General features: G+C 37.1%; 1 protein-coding gene across 4 annotated transcripts in view; it reads left to right on the top strand.

Annotated features, from left to right (window-relative positions):
* The window catches only part of LOC132480575 (zinc finger protein 14 homolog), a 219,344-nt gene that overhangs the window by 82,297 nt on the left and 117,619 nt on the right, over nucleotides 1-19,428 (top strand). The window contains exons 1-5 of one of the 4 annotated variants that reach the window (XM_060084871.1): nucleotides 1,967-1,978; nucleotides 11,347-11,419; nucleotides 13,943-14,117; nucleotides 14,628-14,754; nucleotides 15,055-15,153. The exons of 1 other annotated variant lie outside the window; for it this stretch is intronic. In XM_060084871.1, coding sequence (XP_059940854.1) covers nucleotides 14,037-14,117; nucleotides 14,628-14,754; nucleotides 15,055-15,153 — 307 coding nt within the window. In that variant the 5' untranslated portion in view covers nucleotides 1,967-1,978; nucleotides 11,347-11,419; nucleotides 13,943-14,036. Of the gene's footprint in view, nucleotides 1-1,224; nucleotides 1,979-11,346; nucleotides 11,420-13,942; nucleotides 14,118-14,627; nucleotides 14,755-15,054; nucleotides 15,154-19,428 lie in introns of those variants that run through there. 2 more of the 4 variants (XM_060084870.1, XM_060084869.1) reach the window with 2 other exon arrangements.

Raw genomic sequence — 19,428 nt, 5'->3', positions numbered from 1 at the left:
TAAATGACATGTTTATGATGTTAAAGATTTCTATTCAAGAATATGGTATAACTTTTCATTTGTTAATTCTTTGTGTCCTTCATAATGTTTAAGTTTTTATGTAGGATTTTATTTATTTCTTGCTAAGATAATTCTTAAGCATTTTATCCTATTCCAAGGTTTTGTTTGTACATATGAAGTTTATTTATACGAATTTTATACCCAACAACCTTATTTTCTCCTTTTATTTAAAACTACATTAAAAGTAACTGTAGTAAAATTCTTGGAGAAAGTATCTTCGCAATTAGAAGCAATTTATTTCTACACCTAACAAAATCCACCTGGCCTGGGTGGGGGTAAACAGAAAAAAATTAGTAAATCCATTGATCTGACTAGGCTCCTTGAAGAACTTTAAACTTAAATTCCTTGATCTCTCTAGACCATGGTGTTTTCATCAGAAAATGGGAATAACACTCCCTAATTCATTTCTCTGCTTGTTTCCAATGGCCGATACTGCCCATCAAACTTTAAAGTCATTTCTTAGTCCAAGACTTCACAAATCAGCTCCCTTAGACCTAAACCCCTCCCCCAGGCCATTAAAAGAAAACGTAAGATTGAATGGCTATGACTCCAGGGTCTGGGCTCTAAGCAAGAGCAAGCACCCCATTAAAAAACAAAGAAAATAGAAAAAAAGTTCCTTTCAAACCGACTTTCTTTTTAACGAAAGCGCTGTTTTTATTTCTATTCCATGATTGACGCTTCTGGTTTTACATAAAAGTCAAGGTTTCAATAATTTATTAGCTCAATTATGTAACCTTTCTCCCATCAAATCTAAAAAAAAAAAAGAGAAAGAAAATGCTTCCAGATCTATCCTTCTTGTTATTGTTTTACAATGAGGCTCAGAGATTATTTTCCAATATACAATCCCAGTCATACATACGGTGATACTCATTTAAATTATCAAAGACACAGACACACAAACACAATTCTGTTCCTGCCCCTCTCTACTACCCCCAACACCCTAAGTCACACACATCCGGGCTTTTCGTTACTTGCCTCCTGCACAACCTGCCCCACACGCCCCCTCATGCTCCTCACTCCCCGACTACCACAGATAAATCAGTAAGTAGCACAGAATAGCATCAACCCCCTTCGCAGCATCGGAAGCGCATCCCGTTTGGTTTACCCCTCCCTGTTTCACGTTTAGCGATTCCTCCCCCTTCAACCTCCGCAATATCTTTGCAGGTTCCTGGTTTCCTCCCCTTTGTCCTCCCTGACTAGACTTGGGTCTCAGAAGCTCAGGTCCCACAAGCCCTCTGCACTGAGGAACCCCCAAACCAAACTCATGCCCGAAAAGCCAAAACGGCGACCCAGGATGCCTGCGCACTCCTTGGGCGCAGTGACACTCCCAGAAGTCTCCGGGATGTGACCAAGCGCAGGCTGTGAAGAATCAAGAGGAATTTCAAACGACCCATCCACCGCTTTTCCTGCTCCCTAACTACATTTCCCAGAAGGCTCGGCTGTGCAAATTATCTCCCTTTGCGGACTAATTCTTTTCTCCCAGAGCCTGTTCAACTCCAGGGGATAATAGGGCGGGCCCGGAAAGTCCATTTTCAAACGTTTCAGAGTGAGCTTCTTTGGGAGTCACGGCCCGAGGCTGAGCCAGGCTCCGTGAGGCCTCCGATGCGCGGTTTGATGACGGAATGCAATCCTTTCGGCTGGGTCGCAGCTGAGCTCTGAGACGAATGCGGGCGGCCGGCGGCCATCTTGCTCACCACAGGGACGTCTCTGACTACACTTCCCAGAGGACTTCTCGGCAAGAACGTTATTCTCGCTCGAATTCAGCCTCAAAGTCACGCGCTGGCGGGACCCTGAGGTCTGCACGGGTGACTGTTCCAGTCCTGTGGAAGGTTCTGCTGCTTTGGAAGCTTGGAAGACCTGAAGTGGGGAACCAGAGGAGAGGGCGGGACCGGAGCCTCGGCTTTGTACCGCTGAGGAGGTGAGTTTGAAATTGTGTGATTGTGTCTGTGTAGTGGTATGTGATGAATGAACGCGTGATTGTGTCTGGCTGTTCCTGTAGTGAGCGTGTGTGTGGTTCCTGTGATAATCGTGTGCAGCACAATCTGAGAGCCTGTGACTGTGCTGGTGTGATGGGATGCGACCCGGTGATGTGCGTGTAATCACGTGCGGCATTGTATGTGGGGGTGTGAGGAGCTTGTGACTCGGTGGATGTGATAGCGTTTGTCGCCGTAGAGGGGTGTGACTGTGCGACTGTGGGCTGCAGAGTACACGTGGGGGTACCTGTGGATACTGTGTGGTTTTAATCTGTGGTTGGTGTGATTGTGACTGTGCGACCATGTGCAGGTGTGCAGTGCCTGTGACAGTGCCGGTTGTGACTGACTGTCCTCTTGGTAAATGTGTGATTGTGCTTATGTGACCATTTGAGGCCCTGGGTATGCGTCCCTGTTGTTGGGTTGTGGGTTATCTCTAGCTGTATGTCACCATGATGATTTAAATTTGTGTGTGATTATGTTTGTGTGACTGGCTAAATGTATGAAGTTTTTTCGCATATGTTTACCTCTTTAAGCATTATACTGTAGTTTCCCCCGTTTTTAAACTTTATATGAATGCTGCCATACTGTCTTTTATCTCTTACTTTGCTTATTTGTACAACTATGTTTTTGAGAATTATGCATATTAGATCTAATAGTGGTTCATTTGTTTTCCTTGCTATATTGTATTCCATCCTTTAAAGTATACTACTATTATTCATCCCTTCTAGTAATGATGGACATTTGAGTTATTTCTAGTTTTTGACTTTATAAACTATGCTGCCAGGAGCATTCTTTTACATAGGGTACACATGCATGAGTTTACCTACAAATCGAGTTGCTAGGTCATATATCTTCCACTTAACCAAATAGTGCCAAAATATTTACAAAAGAGGGTGCCAGATTTATATTTGCACAGCAGTGTTTGAAACATCTCATTGCTCCATGTCCCTACCAAAACATGGTTCTGATAGTTTTTTAAAACATTTTTATGACATATAGCATATATACAGTAAAGTACACAAATCTTCAGTATACAGCGATAAAACAGTTTCCTGGATCAACATAAAGAACTTTGCCAGCACCCCAGAAGGTTCCTTCATGCCCCTTCCCAGTTATTCCTCTCCCAGAATCAATATTCAGAATTCTATAACCATTAATTAATTTTACCCATTCTTGAATTGCATATATAAATGGAATTATATGGCATGTGTTCTTTTATGCCTGGCTTCTTTTGTTCCGTATTATGTTTATGAGATTTACTTATGTTGTTGAGTGTAATTGTACATAGTTCTCATTACATTTCGGGGTATACTGCAATTTATTAATCAATTACACTGTTCAGGGACATTTGATATTTTCTAATTTGGGACTATTACGAATTGTGTTGCTGCTATGAACATTCTACTGTGGTTTTGGTGAACACGTAAATGCTCTTCTCTTGAGTAAATATTTAGGAGTGGAATTGCTAAATCATTGGGCAGGCATTTTTTTGTTTTGTTTTGTTTTTTTTGTTTTTTGGGGGCAGGCATGTTTAATGGATACTACCAATATCTCATTGCTGTACCAATTTACATTCCATCCAGTAATGTATGAGCGTTTCAGGTGTTCCACATCATCTCCATTATTTGAAATTATCAATCTTTTAACCATTCTGGTGGATGTGTAGTGGAATTTCATCAGTTTTAATGTGCATTTCCCTGGTGTGTAATGATGTTCAGCACCTTTTCATATCTTTATTGGCCATTTGAATATCCAATTTTTAAAAGTGTTCTCTTATCCTTTTAATTTTTTTCATTAAAAAAAACTTTATTTTCATATTGTAAACATAATGCAAAGAATTCCAATATACTCTTCATTCAGGTGTCCACAGTACAATTATGAAAACAAGGAAATTTACCCTGATACAAGACGTTTGCTAATTTACAAACCTTATTTAAATTTTGCTAATTGTCTTATCAGTGCCCTGTTCTGTTCCAGAATCCAATCTAAGTTCCCAGATTGATTTAGTTGTCTTGTTTTGTTAGTCTCTTCCCATCTGACATAGTTCTTTAGTCCTTTTTATCTTTTATGACCTTGACACTTTTGAAGAGCACTGGCCAGTTATTTTGTAGAATGTCTTTCATTTGGATTTGTCTGCTGCTTCCTCGTGGCTAAATTTAGACTATGCATTTTTGGCAAAAAGATCACAGAAATGATGTTGTGTTCTTCTCAATGTGTCATATCAGGAGTTATATCAGTATATCTCATTACTGGTAATGTTAACTTTGATCACTTGGTTAAAGGTGGTGTCTGCCTGGTTCCTCCTTTGTAAAATTACTGTATTCCTCTTTTTAATTAATAAGTATCTTGTGGGGAGGTGCTTTGGGACTATGCAAAAATACTGTTTCTTATTATACTTTCACTCATCAATTTTAATATCCATTGATAATTCTTATCTGTAACAATTATTACTGTGATGTTTGCCTAGTGGTGATTTTCCCTTTCCATCATTCCTTCTACATTTATTAATTTAAATTCTAGTGTAAAGAAGAGTTGTCCCTTATTCCTCATATGTTTGTTCAATTATTTATTTATGAACTCATATATATATATATTATTCTATGAGTTCATAATCTATTATTGTTACATATTTTATTGCTCAAATTGTCCCAGATTTGGCCACTAGGAACTCCTTCAGTTTGACTTCTGTGTCCTTTCAACATGCCATTATTTTTTTGAGCACTGTCTTACTTTCTGGCACCAATATGTTCCAGGCTTGTATTTTTCCCCCCTCTAGCCCTGGAATCAGCAATTTCTCCAAGGAGCCCTGGTTTCTTTTATTGGAGAGTGGATTTATAAACCAAGCTCTGGGCACTTGGTGTGCTCATTTCTACCTGGGTGTAATTCCTCTAGTTCCTGGCAACGGACAGAGCTAGAAAATAAGCAAATGTATATACACACATCTCTATCTATCTATCTATCTATCTATCTATCTATCTTTATTTGTATATATTTAAAAACCACCAGTTCATACTCGTACTTTCAATTCCAGTTCAATACCATGGGATTCTGTCAAGAACTGTGAAGTATCTGAGATTTTACCCTACTTATAAGTTAAAAGTTAGCTTGGGCAGCTTCACGGCTGCTGGTAGAAGACATGAGATTTCGAGTCAGAGATGAAAGTTTGCTGCTCATTGTGGTAGCAGTAGCCAAAGTATCAGTATTTTCCTTGCACTTGTTCACTTGCATCCATAGGGTGATACAAAATACACAGGTATTTATGTGCTCCCTTGAATTCAGGGAACCTGAATCTTTTATAATGGGTAATAAGCATGCCTGGCTTTTGCTCTAGAGAGAGACTATCTCTGTCCTCCAAGGCTGTTCATTATGTAAACATCTTGCAGAAATTATCCAGAATAATAGCACTTAGTCTCTGATCTGGCAACATGTGCAGAAACATGCAAGACTCATGGAGAATTGTCTCCCTTGAGGTTTGGCCATTTCCTTATTTGTAACTCTTTTCTCCAACAGTGAGAAACCTGCTTCTTAGTATCAATAATTTTTTTACACATATCCTAGAATGTATATAAAGTAGTTGCAGAATTGCTAACCCATACTTGTGTAAAAAATAAATGTACTAAGTACAGTAAAGTATTTGTGTTCTTTAACTTAACCTTATATAGTCAAAACTGTTTCCAAAGTTACTCAATTTAGTTTTCTTCACTGCCCTCTTCAGTATAGTTTTGTTACTCATTTTTCCTACATTTAGCTTTGTGTGTTACACTTTGGGTTCCTTCACATCCTGGTTGATTGTAACATGTCATAATATTTTGAGTATGAAAACATTAACATGGTTCCTGCCCACTTCTTGTACATAATCAGTCTGGTTAGTTTCTGTTTTTATCCTCCTGGTATTTCCTTTGCACAAGTGAGCAGATACAGGTACTCTTTTGAATGACCTCTTTTTTTTGCATTAAAGATAACATATTCTAGGTACTCTTTTTTGTGTGTGTGTGGTACGCGGGCCTCTCACTGTTGTGGCCTCTCCCGTTGTGGAGCACAGGCTCCGGACGCGCAGGCTCAGCGGCCATGGCTCACTGGGCCCAGCCACTCTGCGGCATATGGGATCTTCCCGGACCGGGGCGCTAACCCGTGTCCCCTGCTTCGGCAGGCGGACTCTCAACCACTGCGCCACCAGGGAAGCCCTCTAGGTACTCTTTTGAACATTGCTTCTTTCACTTAATGACATATCCTGGACATTATTCTACTGCAATTCAAAGAGATACTAATAATTCTTTTTTTATAGCTACATAATATTCCAGTATGTGGATTTAATCATAGTTTATTCAACCACTCTCCTATTATGGGCATTTAGGTCAATATTTTACTACTAGAAATAGTGCTGCAATGAATACTTTGTATATATGTATTTTTGTATTGCTGGAGATGTATCTTCAGAGTAGAGTCCTAGAAGTGGGATTGCTGGGTCAAAAGGTAGGTGTGTATGCAGTTTTGTTAGGTATTGCTAAATTCTCCTTGAGAGCTGTTGTACCAGTTTTCATTCCTACTTGCAGTGTGTAAGAGTGCCTCTTTCTCCCCACAGCCTAGGAGCAGAATGTGTCCTCATGCATGCCTTTTGTTTTTACCAATCTAATACATGAAACATAGTATCTCGGTGTTGTTTTCTAATTTCTTTAATTATGAATGTGCTTGAACATTTTAAAATCTTTTTTTTGTGATTGCCTATTTATATCTTGCCCCATTTTTCTAGCAGTTTTTTAACCCTTTGTCTTTTAAGGTTAGTGGTTTTTTTATATCTTGAAAAGAAATCTTTGATTATTCCCAAGGTCTTGAAGATACACTCCTATGTTTTCTTTTAGAAGTTTTATAAATTTATCATTCACATTTAAGACTATGATCCATATTGAATTAATTTTTGTATATGGTGAGAGGTAAGGATAAAGGTTAATTTTTTTTCCATTCAAGTACCCAGTTGTTCCACCACTATTTTATTGAACATACCATCCTTACCCATCTGAATTGCAAGGAGCTTTTATCATAAATCAGGTGGTATTATATATGTGGCTCTCTTTCTGAACTGTATTCTTTTTTATTTTTTGTCTTTTGTCAGTACCACTGTCTTGAAATCTGTAGTATTAATCCTCTGACTTTTTTTCTTTTTCAAGAAATCAATTTCCTGTAGATGTTAGAATCAACTTGATAATTCTCACCAAAAAGAAAAATCATTGTTGGGATTTTGTTTGTGTATCTATTTGTTAATATGGGGAGAATTGACATCAATATTATATCTTCCAACTATTAAATATGGCTTATATCTACATTTGTTAAGGTCTTTAATTTCTCTCATCAGTTAGCTATGGTTTTCAGTGCACATCTTTTGTAGATTTATACCTGGGTATTTGACATTTACTGCTGAAATTGTAAACAGCATTTAAATTTTGAAAAATTTCCAATTGCTGCTAAAAGTACAGTTGCTTTTTGTATTTGTCCTTGTATTTAGCATCTACAAAAACACCTATTATAGATGCTATTTATCAGGTTGAGGGAGTTCTCTTTCTCATTTGCTAAGACTTTTTTACGTTAATGAGGGCTGAATTTAGTTAAATGTGTTTTCTGTGTCTATGAAAGGATCAAATGTGGTACTGTTTATTATTAATCTGGTAAGTTATGTTGATTTTCAAAAGTTGAACCAACCTTTTATTCCTGAAATTAACCCTACTTAGCCATAATGTATTACATTTTTCCCCCAGTGGGTTAGATTTGCTAATACTTTTTGTAGAATTTCTGCATGTGTGTTCATGAGAAATATTGGCCTATAATTTTCTTTTCTTCTAATGTCTTCATTAAGTTTTAGTGTCAGGCTTACATTAGCCTCGTATGAGTTGGGAAGAATTCCTTATGTTCTCTTTTCACTACATTGTAAGACTACAGTTAATCCTTAACTTTGGAAGAATTCACTGATGAAGCTATCTGAGCCTGAAATTTTCTTGATAGGTAAATTTTAAATTATGGAATCAATTTAACTTTTCAGCTATTCTGTTGTTTCTGTTTGTTTTGTCAGTTTTGGCATTTTTTCCAGAAATTTGTCCATTTCATCTAAGCTTTCAAACTTAAGAACATAAAGTTATTAGTATTCTCTTATTATCTTTTTAACGTCAATGCTATCTTTAACAATGTTCCCTTTTTCATTCCTGATTTTGTTCATGTTATCCCTTTCTTTTTTATCAGTGCTGTTGGTAATAGATCTTTCATTCCTCTGGGTACTATCAATAATTTTTTCCTTTCTCTTTGGTTTTCAGCAGTTTGACTCTGATATGCTTGGTTGTGGTTTTGCTTTTGTTTTGTGTGTTTGTTTTGTTTACCTTCTTATATATTATTCTTCAGGTTTGCTGAGCTTCTTGAAACTCTTGTTGAGACTTTTAATCAATTAATCTATTCAAATTTAAAAAAATTTTTTTTAATTAAAAATTTTTTTGCAGATCGGTCTCCCCCATAGGCTTTTTTGTTGTTGTTGTTGTTTAATTTTTAATTTTAATTTTTTTTATTTATTTTATACAGCGGGCTCTTATTAGTCATCAGTTTTATACACATCAGTGTATACATCTATTCAAATATTAATTCCTCTTCAATCTCTTCTCCTTCTGAGACTCCACTTAACGTTTGTGGTAGATCTTTTAACTGTGTCTCGTGTGTCTTTTATACTCCTGTTATTTTTTTTCTCCCACACTTCATGTGGATATTTTTTGTTGGCTTGTCTTTGAGTTCAGTGATCCTGTCTTCTGCTTGTCTGATCTCAAAACCATGCAATGACTTCTTTGTTTCTTAATTTGCCACAATTTTATGGATTTCAATTCTGTTTAGTTTCTTTGTCTTATCATCCATTTGCCTATCTTTTCCTTGGTTGCCTTTAACATTTTAATTATAGCCATTTAAAATTATTTGTTTGCCAACTCCAGTATCTAAATTGTCTTTGGTTCTGCTGCTGTTTTCTGTTTTTATCTCCTTGCATGTCTAGTAATCTATAATTGTATGATAGATATTGTGTCTAAAGCAACCATGGGGACCAAAGCCAGCCACTACCTACTTCTAGCCTTCTCATTATATAAGAAAAATTAAACTGCTTTTCAGGTCTCTATTACTAACAGATAACTACAGTTCCTAGCATACAGGAAATTTTCACGGTATTACTGGAAATATTTAATACATTACATTTTTTTAATTAAAAGAGGTGTGTTATTTAGAAGAGTGCAAAATTCTCAAAAATTTTAAATCACTTATTAGATTGTAAGACTCTCTTCTGTGTAGTGGTATCTTTTGGCAGTGCTCCATGCCCCAGGTGTGGTCACGTTGCAAATATATGATGGTCTTGGCCACAGAGATTGTTGGCTTTAAAACGGAGGAGCAGATCCTCCAGATGCAAGAATTCAGCCTGGGAGGATACCATCTGGGGCAAAGATGAAGAGGGTTGGGAATGTGACAAACATAGTATGGAGCTATTGAAGTGAGATGTTTCCTGCCCATTCTGCTTGGAAGGTACAGCACTTGAGGAAGTCCCTTTAAAATCAGGGAAAGGCCAGGAAGAGAGACCAGAAAGGGGGACTTAAAGGTAAGGCGTATAGCAGAAGGAACTCTTTTCAAGTCTTTCTGGATTACTGTTGATTCTTTAGTATCAACAGTGCCCTCCACAGTCCCCCCTTCTTCTTTTAGCACAATACCTGGCATGTAAGAGGCTATGTGGTTTTTAAAAATACTAAGAACTTTGGGGCTTCCCTGGTGGCGCAGTGGTTGAGAGTCCGCCTGCCGATGCAGGGGACACGGGTTCGTGCCCCGGTCTGGGAGGATCCCACATGCTGCGGAGCGGCTGGGCCCGTGAGCCATGGCCTCTGAGCCTTCGCGTCCGGAGCCTGTACTCCACAGCGGGAGAGGCCGCAGCAGTGAGAGGCCCGCGTGCCGCAAAAACAAAACAAAACAAAACAAAAAAAACAAATAAAAATACTAAGAACTTAGTAAGTAGTAATAATAGTTATTTAAAGGAATGCTTTCATGTTTTAAGGAAGAGGCATTTGTGGATTACTTTGGTTTTCATTTCCTGGAATGTGTTTACCTGTGGGGGAATGCAGTGAGTAACTAGGGGTAGAAGTAGCCATTAAATAATTTATAACATGATACCATGGTGTTACTTCCTGAGTGGTCAGTTTTACATGAAATTATTGATAAATTGTTTGATGATCAAGGAGCTTGGTATATATAGAGGATGCTCACTGCCCTTTACACTTTTATAATGCTCAGTTTATTACATTCCTATATCCAATAAACAAAAAACCACCATTTTTCTTAAACATTTAAACATCGATGACAAATTCAGTTACTCCCCTTAAACAGTTTTAGACTTCTATTAGTATAGAAGCACACAGAATATACACAATTATTATGAATTTTATTACTGTACTTATAGTCAAAAGCTATTCTAAAGCATCAGTGATGTGGGTTTAGTCCATGTCTATGTTATTTCTGTAGTTGTTAATTCCTTTATATTGTTATGCTAATTTTAATATATTCCCCAAATTACTGTAAATTCTGTAAAATTACTTTGTTTGCTTTTCTAGATTTCAGTTTTCTTAAGTCAAGGCTCATTAACCCCAAAAGTCTTCTCAACTAGGCAAGATTAGAGGATCTGGTTTATCAACCAGATGTTTCTTGGTCAGGACTTGGGACCTGATTGTACAATCCAAGGTCATTGAAAATTGGTTTGACCATTGTATATCCAAATTCAAATGCATATGATCAACTTTTAGGAGTTAATCATTCAGAATTTATATACAGGTAAAATGATATATGTACAAGAATATATATCACAGCATTGTTTGTTATAGTGAAAGACTGGAAACAACCCAAATGATCATTGGCAGCAAATTGGTTGAATAAATTAAAGTGTATCCATTTAGTATAATCCAATGTAGCTAAGAGAATTATGTACCTCTGAATGTACTAGTTGGGATCTGGTCCAAGATATATTAAGTAAAAATAGTAACAGTGTGTATAATATGCTATAATTTGTACTTCTAAAAAGTACATTTTTGTGTGTATATGTGTATATATACAAGCTATGTTCTCTAAACCATGTCAAGTTGTCCAGATCTATCTGACTCTAGTCAAAGCTTGAGGTTTCTGGAGTAGGTGATAATGAGAGATTTGCCCATTCTTCTCACTGATACCCCTCAACTGTTTTTGTGGAGTGAACAGAGGGGAAATGATCATTCTGGGAGCTATGAGGCAAGTGGGATCTTATATAGCTTCTTTTCGTCTCCTCCAGCTCTGCCTTTTTCCAGAAGAGGAACCCAGAGGAAGACTGGTCCTTTTCTGCAAATATCAAAGCCATGGCTCAGGTGAGATGCTGTTTCTTTTGCTCAAATAGAGTCATTTTTACCCAATACATGTAAATATTTGCTTTCCTCATCATGAGCTTTTAGGTGTTTTAAAAAAACAATTTTCAGACAGTTTAGTTATAAGCAATGCCAAAGTTCTCTTACTCTTGCTCTAAAGAAAAGGTCTCTAATAAGCCAATTCAAAAATTTCTCTCTTGGTGTAAATATTTATAGAAAAAATAAGTGGTTAGATAATCATTGTTGGAAAAAAGGAAGGAATGTCTGGTTAAAGATCCTTATACTGTTAAATTACAGATAACTGTTAGGGGCTGAGGGGTTAGATAACAAGATTAAAATCCATTAGAAAATTGCTTATGGAGTTCATCAAGTATCTTTATTTGTTCCCACAAATTGTTAATTACATAATGTAAAAACAGTCTGACTGAGACCAGGTTTGGAAGAAAGTTTTTTTTCACTGGTTAACATGGTCCCCCTTGAGGAACCTGATCCCTATTTCCTCCTAAACAACCCAGTGCCCTCCACAGTCCCCACTTCTTCTTTTAAACAGTGTTTACAAATCCATTTAGTAAGTCCTTCAGCATCTTCTATCAGAGTTGTGTCAGAAATCTTGGTAGAACAGAAATGTGTTTTCCATTTGTTAATCTAATTTGCTTTGGACAGTGATTTGATAGGATGAAGATGGGTAATTAGGGGCACCTCATAGGGAAAAGCCCTGATCATCTCCACAGACCTAGGTTTTCCAGTAAGAAAGTATGTGGAATGGTTTTGTTTGATTTCATTCTTAACACACAGAAAGATCTCCTATGTATGAGACTTTCAGGTTTGAAGGTATGACTGGTGGTTGGTACAAAGCTCCGACACCCCACGAGATCATCCATGATAGACATCAGTAATGCCATTGTGTGAAACTGGATAACGTTCTGCCAAATTCCTGTAGTTCAGGAACAATGGAAATTTACAGTTGAGCAATGGGCAGTTTTAGGTGAGATTGGGCCAACGTTGGGAAGGTCTTTAAAGATCACCTTCAGCCTCAACGTCTGAAAGCAAAGAAGTTGTCATTTATGTCCATATTATAGAATATTATTCAGTGAAGAAAATATGCTTATGGAAAGAATTTAACAAGGAATAACTTATTATACAGTCACGTGACATTAGAATGGATCAGTCTTGAATTATATGCAAATTTAAAATATTTTTTAAAGTCATATTATACATGTTCAGAAGTAAAGTAGTGCTATTTCAATTTGGCTCCACTACCAGTTCCACTCCCAAAAGGTAGCTGCCCTCAGCTCTTGAATATTGATAATCAGTTTTACTCATCATCTCCTGACTTACTGCAGAGTGGAAAGGACATTATACTTACATATTGCACCCTTCATTTCCTCTGATTCTGTTATTATATCACAATTTTTGGTTAAATCAATAGTGTACACGTTCTTAGGACTGCAAATATCACTCACTGCTGAGCCAGCTCATAGCTTTTTTCTGTTACAACCTTTCATCTTTCCTGGGGTTAACTGCTTTCTTCCCCCCATTTGCTTAGTTGTCCATGTATTTATATCCAAAATCTCCAGAATCACTGCCACATGCCAATCAGTACGTTTTCCATCTGGTCAAACACATCAATTCCTTTTGAACATGGAGACATGCATCCCTATTCCCTTTTTCACCCTGCTCCCATCTAGTTGCTCTCTAGGTCTGTTTCCCAAAGGCTTCCTTCCCCCCACCCGCCCCGGGATTTTCCTTCACTGTTCTCACATGTTAATTCACTTATTTCTTGAATCCCATGTCTTCCTCTTTTCTAGTTTACTCTCTGATTTTGGTGGAGCACAGCCTCTGGTAGTTTCCTAAGAAATTGTGCTGAGTCGTTCCATGTCTAGGAATTCCTTTTTTCAATTGTCACAACAGAATGAAAATTTGGTTATAGATTTCTAGATCAGAATTTCTTTTCTTCATCAGCGTACTGAATTGTTCTTATCATTTCTTGTTTTTAGTGGTTTCCTTAAGAACCCCATTGCCTCTCTGGTTCTTTTTTAAAAATTTATTTTTAATTAATTAATTCTTTTGGCTGTGTTGGGTCTTCGTTGCTGCGCGCAGGCTTTCTCTAGTTGCAGCGAGCAGGGGCTACTCTTCATTGCGGTGGGGGGGCTTCTCATTGCCGTGGCTTCTCTGTTGCGGAACACGGGATCTAGGTGTGCAAGCATCAGTAGTTGTGGCACATGGGCTCAGTAGTTGTGGCTCACAAGCTTAGTTGCTCTGCAGCATGTGGGATCTTCCTGGCCCAGAGCTCGAACCCGTGTCCCCTGCCTTGGCAGGAGGATTCTTAACCACTGCGCCACCAGGGAAGCCCTGCCTCTCTGATTCTTGATGACTTTTGTCCAACTTGCTTTTAATGTCTTCTTTTTATCCTTTATTCTGAAAGTTTACTTATAGCTATTTTGGAAAAAATAGTCACATGTATTCATAACATATTATATGACAAGCATTTGCTAGTTGTTTTTGTATACTATTTCTTTTAATTAGGAAACTCGTCTTGGCTGGATTTTGTACCTTCCCAGACTTACTTGGATAATGGAAGTGTCCCACTATACACAGGCAATTTCCTTGGAGGAAACAGATGACGTGGAAGCTCAGTGATTCAGTCCTGCTTATTTGTTTACAGTCCTCCAGATGCATCCCAGACATTCAGCCCCAGTCTGTATGCTTGCTGGTTTTCACTTCTTCTAGCTTTATTTTAATTAATTAATTTATTTTTATAAATTTATTTATTTATTTATTTATTTTTGGCTGTGTTGGGCCTTCATTGCTGCGCACGGGCTTTCTCTAGTTGCGGTGAGCGGGGGCTACTCTTCCTTGCGGTGCCCGGGCTTCTCACTGTGGTGGTTTCTCTTGTTGCAGAGCACAGGCTCTAGGCACGTGGGCTTCAGTAGTTGTGGCACGTGGGCTCAGTAATTGTGGCTTGCAGGCTCTAGGGCCCAGGCTCAGTAGTTGTGGCGCACTGGCTTTGTTGCTCCGCAGCATGTGGGATCTTCCCGGACCAGGGCTCGAACCTGTGTCCCCTGCATTGGCAGGCAGATTCTTAACCACTGTGCCACCGGGGAATTCCCTCTTCCAGCTTTATTTTTTTCTTCTCTCTTTCCGTCACAAAAACACTTATGTTTATTAATCCAATCTAATTTTTAACAATTTAACATGGTTGTTGTTCCAGGAGTCAGTGGTGTTCAGTGATGTGTCCATAGACTTCTCTCAGGAGGAGTGGGAGTACCTGAATGATGATCAGAGAGATTTATACAGAGAGGTGATGTTGGAGAATTACAGCAACCTGGTTTCAATGGGTAAGGATGTCCATAATAATTCAGATTCTGCCTTGAGAAGGTCTACTTCTTCTGGTGTTATACTCACCTACCTTTCAAGTAACCATTTGGATTTCTACAGCTTGTTTCCAGAGGAATAATTTTAATACTGTAGAGTTAGAAAGAGGAAGCTGCATTGAGTTATGAGGGAAGTTTCAAGTCCTCTGTTATGTTTCATAAATCTGATGTATCTTTCTTTGACTCTTTCTTAATAATGAAGGGACTGGATTTGAATTCTGGGACATTCTCATCATAAACTTATCTCATTACTTCTTTTGTAAGCAGGACATTCTATTTCTAAGCCAGATGTGATCTCCTTCTTGGAGCAAGGGAAGGAACCCTGGTTGGTTGACAGAGAACTAACAAGAGACCAGTGGCCAGGTAAGTGAGGCATGGCAGGTAATGACCCAATTGGTCAGTGGAGAGACTGCACCTTTGAGATGAAATCTGGGAAGCTCCCCTTAAAAACTTTAGGCCTGTTGTGCAAAAGTAAGCCTTTTCAGCGTGACCTTTCAAATGATCTTACCTTTTCCCCTTACTTAACACACTCCACCTGCTCTTCTCCTCGTGTATTTCTGTCCCAATTCTAAACAGCTGGTGCCCTCCTCCACATTCTCTAATAATAGTCCTTTCTTTCCAAATTTGGATCTACTTCCTTATCAGCTTCTCATCCTCTTTTGTATTTAGTCTTTAAAAAGCATCACTGTCTCCTGAAATATTTTTTTTCTACATTACCAAAGACTTATTTCCTTTAGGGTTTTTAAGATACAGTAGCTCATACACTCATTGAGTCATTCATTTACCGATTTTCTAATGTGTGTGAGGTACTCTGCTAGGTACTGAAGAGATTAAAAAAAAGATAAGCAGGAATTCCCTGGTGGTCCAGTGGTTAGGACTCCATGCTTCCACTGAAGGGGGCATGGGTTCCATCCCTGGTTGGGGAACTACAATCCCTTAAGCCGCATGGTGCAGCCAAAAATGAAAAAAAAAAAAACCCAACAAAAAATGAATAAGCAATTTCAGAGTTTATAGCTTAATAAGGATATTATATATAACTCCTAAAATGTAGAAGCACCATAAGTGAGGTTAAAATAGGGAGCCCAGCAGAAAGTGAGGGCTAAAGAGGTAGAAGAGGAGTTGATCACATAGATGTCATAGAGGGAGATTTGAGCATGCATGTCATTGACTTTAATGGAAAAAAGGCAAAAAGGCTCTGTGCCTCCATTGAGAGCTTAGTGCTAGCAAAGATAAATTAAAAAAAAGAAAGAAAGAAAAAACCAGGACAGCACATTCCTTAATTCAATATATGTTTTTTTTTTTAATTTTTATTTTATATTGAAGAACAGTTGATTAACAATGTTGTGTTAGTTTCAGGTGTACAACAAAGTGATTCATTTATACATATACATGTATCTATTATTTTTCAAATTCTTTTCCCATTTAGGTTATTACAGAATATTGAGCAGAGTTCCCTGTGCTATACAGTAGGTCCTTGTTGGTTACCTGTTTTAAATATAGCAGTGTGTACATGTCATTCCCAAACTCCCAATTTATCCCTCCCCCCCACCCTTCCCCCTGGTAACCATAAGTTCATTCTCTAAGTCTGTGAGTCTGTTTCTGTTTTGTAACTACGTTCATCTGTATTATTATTTTTTAAAATTCTACGTATAAGCGATAGCATATGTTATTTGTCTTTCTCTGTCTGACTTCACTTAGTATGATAATCTTCAGGTCCATCCATGTTGCTGCAAATGGCATTATTTCATTCTTTTTAATGGCTGAGTAATATTCCATTGTATATATGTACCACATCTTCTTTATCCATTCATCTGTCGATAGATCAGTATATGTTTATTGAATACCTGTTGCATGCCCAGCACTACTGTCAACCTGAGGTTACAGCAGTGAATAGAATATGCAGACTCTCTATTTCCAGAGTTTACCCTCTGGTGCAGGGAGAGATACACAAATAAATGAATATATAATGTATAAAGGTGAGTGCTGAAAAGACAAACAAGGTGGAGAAAGGGGATGGGGGGTTGCTATTTTATGTGACATGGTACAAGAAACTTTTTCCAATAAGATGATATTGGGACAGAGACCTAAAGAAGTATAGCTGTAAATCATTGTATGTGATTACTGGGAGGAAGAACATTCCAGAGAGAGGAAGCCAAACATTCAAGGGCTTGAGGCAGGTATGCATTGGCTCTGTGTGAGGAGCAGCCAGGAGGCCAGTGCTTTATCTATCCCAGTTGTTATTATTAAAGTATTTTCAAATCCAAGACTTCATGTCATTTCACCCTTGTATAACCTCAATATGTAATTCTAAAAAATATGGAAAATTTCTCCCTTATATAACTTTAATGCTTTATCATCCCTAATAACTTTTACACTGATTTCTTGGTACACTCGATTGTTTTAGTGTCATTCTACTGAGTACTAGTGAGAGTGAACATTTTCACCTTAATGGTGCTACTGTTTTTAACTTGTTTGCGCTATATTTTACACTTTTTATCTATTACTGTCCTAATTTTTTTCAGTCAATTTTTATGGACTTTATGAAATAAAAACATTATATACCCATTTCCACAGGGTGCTTTTTACTTTTTAAATTTTAATTTGGATTGGCATCTTTAAGTGTATGCTTTAATGTGTCTGTAGTCAGCTCTTTTGTGGTTATTACAGCTTCTAATTTTAGAAAATTAACTGACTTCTACAAACTTCATAGATATTTTGTTCTTTTAAAAACATTTTTCTGCTATTTTCAATAGCATTTAAATCCATTTTAAAGTTCTTTTACAATAAGCTGTAAAATGAGAGTCCAAATCAATCCCCCCTCCTGTGCCCCCATACCTTATTTTAGCACCATTTACTGAACAGCTGCTTATATCATCATTGTTTTATCTGCCTGTTCAGTTATAAGTTCTGATTTATGTTAGTTTGTATTTCAGGGCCTCTTTTTCTATTTCTTTTATCCATCTATCCACTTGTACCTGCAGAGATAGGCCCAGGAGACAGTTTAATATATTTTAATTCTTTTTATTGGAAATTATCTCAAGTACAGAAAAGTAACAAACTATTGGCAGATATTCAAACAGTTATAGAATGAATTCTCATGGAACCATCACCCAGGTCAAGAACTACAACACTATCAGCACAGGTCTCTCTTTGTCCATAGTATCTTTGTGTCCCTTTATACTTTTACCACCTAAGAGAGCCACACAACTTTTTATAGTCAGAGTTGATTCATTTGATTATATGAATATACCACAGTTTATTTTTCAGTTCTACTTTTCATAGGCAGTTAGGTTGTTTCCAGTTTTTGACAGTTATAAATCACTACTATGAACATTTTCTATGTTATTTGAAAAGGATAGAAATGAATGGATCATAAGACATCATATCTTTAGCTGTCCATTTTTCAACTTTTCTTTAATGCGTATACTAGTTTACAATCCCACCAGCAGTATATAGGAGCTCCCATTGTTGCACATGCTTCCTAATGTATGGTATTGTCAAACTTAGATTTTTACCAATTGTTGAGCATGTAGCGATACTTCAGTGTGGTTTTAATATGCATTTCCCTTTTTACTGATGAGCTTGAACACATTTTCATATCATTATTCATCTTTTGAAATTCTTCTTTAGTCAATTGCCTGTTCGTCTTTTTTCTGTTGGATTGCCTGTATTTTTCTTAGTGATGTGTAAGAGTTCTTTATATATTTTGCTTATGAGTATATTCCATGTTCTAAAAATTGCTAATATCTTCTTCTACTCTAAATTGTCTTTTAGCTCTCTTTATGGTTTCTTTTTGTGAACAGAAGTTCTTAATTTTGGTCAAATTTATTAATCTTTCCTTTTGTGCTTCACACTTATTAGGACTTATGTAAGAAATTCTTCCTTGGCCTATTTTTGAATCTTAAATAAACAGATCATGCTATGTGTACTTTTTGTCCTGTTGAAGAAATCTTTGCTTACCATAAGACCATAAAGATATTCTCCAATGTTTTCTTCTCGGTGTATGATTGTTGTTCCTTTATCAACTTTTCTTCTAAGGGGCTAAATTTTTACTGTAATATTCAGGTGTGGTTACCTTTATTCTGCCATATTTGCTTCTGGTTGTATTTTTAAATCTGAGGAGTTATATCTTTTTCTTGTGATAGGAACTCGTTGGCAGTCATCTCTTCAAACATTACCTTGCTACCATTTCCTCTTTTCTCTCTTAAGCTCCTATTAAACAGACATTAGAACATCTGGATCACCTCCAATGGCTTAAACTCTTCATCTCTTTTTCCATTTATACTGCCTTTACATAGAATTCCTTGCCTCGATTTGTATTGATTCACTAATATATTCTTCAGTTATGTGTGACCTTTTGGCTCTTCAGCTTATCCACTAAGTTTTTTTTATTTAATTAGTATAGTTATTTATAAAATATAGTACATGCACAATAGGATATATATATAACATTTAACTAACATAAAATTATAAGATAATAACATGTAAATCTTTAGATTTGCATATATAAGAGATTTGCTAGGAAATACACCTAGGAATATAATTGCTGGGTCTTGGCATACATTTCCCCCCCCCACCTTTAAAGAGTGATTTTTATTAAACTTTTTAAAATTTGCTTTAAAAAATCAGTTAACCTGT

The sequence above is a fragment of the Mesoplodon densirostris genome, chromosome 19 (assembly GCF_025265405.1).
Source record: "Mesoplodon densirostris isolate mMesDen1 chromosome 19, mMesDen1 primary haplotype, whole genome shotgun sequence".
NCBI lineage: Eukaryota > Metazoa > Chordata > Mammalia > Artiodactyla > Ziphiidae > Mesoplodon > Mesoplodon densirostris.
The sequence above is the reverse complement of the archived record's forward strand: the minus strand, read 5'-3'. Positions and strand labels throughout refer to the sequence as shown.